Source organism: Diospyros lotus, chromosome 14 (genome assembly GCF_014633365.1).
Source record: "Diospyros lotus cultivar Yz01 chromosome 14, ASM1463336v1, whole genome shotgun sequence".
Lineage (NCBI taxonomy): Eukaryota > Viridiplantae > Streptophyta > Magnoliopsida > Ericales > Ebenaceae > Diospyros > Diospyros lotus.
The window spans coordinates 35,821,135-35,824,898 of record NC_068351.1 but is presented as its reverse complement, the minus strand read 5'-3'; the positions used below and the strand labels follow the sequence as shown (position 1 = coordinate 35,824,898).

The window sequence follows — 3,764 nt, the reverse complement described above, 5'->3', positions numbered from 1 at the left end:
ATAACTTAATTTGCATATATTATCAATAATTGATAGCAAGCTTTATTTTATTCATGTATTGTGATCTTATTTAAATTTTGATATTTTTAAAGCTTTTAATTAAGAAATTTTAGCATTTAATTTGTAATTCATGTTTTTATTTTATTTTTAAATATGTAATTGATCCCAATCTAAAAAAAAAGAATAATTCCTAATAACTTATTCATATAACTTGATTAATGATTATATATCACATTTAAATTTTTGAATGATTGATTCTATTTGTGAATGGGGGTGATCGAATAAATCAAATTTGTATTAAAAATCAAACCAAATTGTGCAAATAGATTTCCAAATTGAACAAATAAAAAAAAAATGAACTAACAATAAAAAAATGAAAAGCAACCCAAAAACCAAAATAATAAAATGAAAAAACGATGTCATTTTTGATATTTTTGTCGATTTGGTTATTTTTATTTTTTTTAATATGGAGACAAAACTGATATAAAATAATCAAAATTATCAAACTTAGAAATCAAATCGAATTGACCTATAAGTTAAACTAAAATTGAATTGACAATTTCAATTAATTCAATTTAATTATTTTAATTTAATTAAAATATTACTTACCCTTATTTGTGAACCATTAGGATATACAATAAGAATAGAGTAAATTATGCCCCATGACATGGGTCAAGTGATTGGACCATGATAAGATGAGAGTCGCATTAGTAGGTCATGGATTCGATTTCTTGTCCTGCGTAGTAAAATAAAGTCTCCATCTGCGATTTACCTCATCTACTAAAATCAAGGGCATGAGCGGCGGGAGATCTTACAAGGGCGATAATCCCAAGAATAGAGTAAATTACACCCCCAAGATATAAGTCAAGTGACGGATAAGTGATATGTTCGGATAAGTGATATGTTGGGATTAGTATCAGTAGATCACGAGATCAATACTCGATGTAGGCAAGGACCAAAGATTTGTCTGTAATTTATCTCTTCTATTAAAATCGAAGACATGAATAACGAGAAACTGCGCAACAATTATAATCCAAAAATAGAGTAAATTACATTAACTAGTACTAAGCTATACCTTAATTATTAGAGGAATTATTCCTCTGTTTTAAGAAATTATACCCTACCATTAGTTTGATGTTAAAAATTAAATAAATTAACCATTTTACCCTTGCCCTCTCCTTTCTCTCTCCTCTCTCACTAAATGTATAACGATATTTATAAAGTAATATATATAACAAACTAATTCTATGCATAATTTGTAATTAGTAATTAGTAATTACAGGAAATATAATTTAACAAATCTGTTAGCAAAATGTATATATAAATATAAATTTTTAAATGAATACATTCAAATATTCAAAGAAAAAAAAGCTTACAAAGAAGCAGAAATTATAGTAACCAATATATTTTCTAAATACATATATATGTAAATATAAATATCTGAATCTATATATATATATATATAATAACTAATATTTATATGAAAAAAAATTATCCGATCATTATCGATGTGGCAACCCCATCTTTGCCTTAGGTTGAACCCGGGAACGACAAAGAAAATACAGAAATATTATACTCATAAATAAATGTAATAAATAATTCTTATAAATTAGCGTAACACATAAAATTTATAATAATACTATCCAAAATTATCCTATATCTTGAAGAAGGTGCTCACTGACAACCTATAATATATATATACATGATTGAAGTGGTGAGACTAAGAAATCTATATAAATATATGAATACGAACAACCCATCAACATTTCATATATATATATATATACAGATATCTAGCTGGATTTTATTCATATTAATGTATATATAGGCTTGTTGGAAATTTACAGTTAAAGCGCTAGCTAGGAAGAAACCCTATTAGTCTTTTCACTCGGCAGCACTAAAATGACAAAAACGAAAGAAACCCTATACTAAGCTGATCAAGCATAAAACTCCTCAAAAGACAGCAAGGTACCATGCATATATGTAGATATAGATAGATAGATAGATAGATAGATAGATGGATGGATAGATAGACTTGAGGTCCACCCTAAAAGTAAACAACCCATCAGTTCTTCCCCACCACGCACGGACACGACGGGTTCATCAGATCATCCTCCATAAGCCATTTCTCAAATTCTAATAGAGGACATTGATTGAATTCACTAGTACTTTGGTGGAGCCCAGTTACGGGCGTGCTGCTTGTAGCCTCCTCCAGCGTCCTCGGCGCTGCCCTTGTTGTTGCTTTCGTAATGGTGCTAGATGATCCTGAAGTAAAAGCTGCTTGACTACTGGTGTTAGATGAACCTGCAGCAAAAGAGTTTACAGTTATTAAGGAATTGATTAATTAATAGAATATACCTAGACTTGTTTTTATTTATTATTTGCACCACCTATAATAAGAGCATCATTAGTGATGCAGCTCTGGGATGTGGTTTGGGAGACTGTTGGGGATGGATTTGGTGGCACCTTCATCCAGTTTTCGAGCAACCTTGCTATATTTCCAGTACTAGATGCGTAACTGGTGGATAATTGGGCTGAACCATCAAATGATTTTGGCTCAAGTGCAGTGCTTTGTTTGTCCAAGGACAAAGCCTGGCTTAGAGCTTGCTTAGCCTTGTTGATGTCAATCTGTAGCTTTCTCTCCCATTTCCATTTGGACATGGACCTGGAAGATGAGGAACCTTCTCGGCTATGGCCTTCATGGCTTTTCATTACCTTCTTCTTCAGATGAGTGTTCCAGTAATTCTTGATGTCATTGTCAGTTCTCTGTGGAAGATAGGAGGCCATTGCTGCCCATCTACGCCAAGATAAAAAAGAAAAAGAAAAAGGAATTAATTAATAGCTTAATTAGACTCAAAGTCTCCAACCAAAAACAGAGAGAGAGAGGAAGAGCGCTTAGACACACACACACACACACACACACACACACACACACACACAAACCTAACTTTCACTACCTGTTGCCAAGAAGGGCTTGAAGACCGATGATCAATTTCTCTTCACTTTCACTGAAGTTGCCACGTTTGATGTCGGGGCGAAGATAATTAATCCACCTGAGCCTACAACTTTTGCTACATCTAAGCAAACCTAAAACCTCCCCCCACCCCACCCCCCCCCAAAAAAAAAAAATAAAAATAGTCAAAAGATAATAGTCATGTGCGTAAATTTGATATTACTATAATCTCTTTTAAGGGGATTCCTGTACTAGAGGTATAGGCTTTTAAATAATGATGGAACTGAATGCAGAATCCAAAAACAGTACCAGAAATAAAAAAGATAAATAGAAAAGGAAGGGACAAGAAAACAAGATGAAAGAAAAGAAAAGAAAAAGTTACCAGCGTTAGCAGGAACAAATCTCCAATTCCCTGGTCCATGCTCTTGGATGTAGGAAACCAAGAGGATGTCCTCTTCTGGCGTCCATGGCCCTTTCTTCACATCATCATTGACACAAGAAGGAATTCTACCCATCTCTCCCAAGGCTTGCCCTTTCTTCTTAGGCGCTTAAACCTCCTACTTAAATAGGGAGTTGGGGTGGGGGGGGGGGAGAACCAAGTTGTCATCCATGCAAAGAAGGTAATTAAAAGGTGTGACAACTGACAAGGGAGAATAATTAATATTTTTTTTTTTTTTGTAGGTAAGAATTTTATAAAATAAAAAATTAATGCCAAAGCGACTACAAACAAAGAGCAAAACATACCCCGGACCACAAAAAACTAGGGGAAAAACACAAACAATCACCCTCCAAATCAAAGAAAAACAAAAAC

The 3,764-nt window shown here is 33.0% G+C and overlaps 1 protein-coding gene across 1 annotated transcript; it reads right to left on the bottom strand.

Moving 5' to 3' along the window:
- Positions 1-1,780: 1,780 nt before the first annotated feature.
- On the bottom strand, positions 1,781-3,500 carry LOC127789718 (myb-related protein 306-like). The gene is made up of 4 exons (XM_052318672.1): positions 3,336-3,500; positions 2,958-3,087; positions 2,391-2,797; positions 1,781-2,304 (listed from the first exon to the last, which is right to left on the bottom strand). Exons 1-4 carry the CDS (start codon positions 3,466-3,468, stop codon positions 2,066-2,068), a joined length of 909 nt encoding a protein of 302 aa, XP_052174632.1. The 5' UTR covers positions 3,469-3,500; the 3' UTR covers positions 1,781-2,065.
- Between the last annotated feature and the right edge of the window lie 264 nt (positions 3,501-3,764).

Excerpts from the sequence above, each read along its gene's own strand:
- LOC127789718 (XM_052318672.1), bottom strand. The coding sequence starts at position 3,468 with ATGGGTAGAATTCCTTCTTGTGTCAATGATGATGTGAAGAAAGGGCCA. Across the intron at positions 3,088-3,335 it reads ATTTGTTCCTGCTAACGCTG|GTTTGCTTAGATGTAGCAAA; the intron begins GTAACTTTTTCT and ends GGGAGGTTTTAG. Across the intron at positions 2,305-2,390 it reads TAATGATGCTCTTATTATAG|GTTCATCTAACACCAGTAGT; the intron begins GTGGTGCAAATA and ends CTTTTGCTGCAG.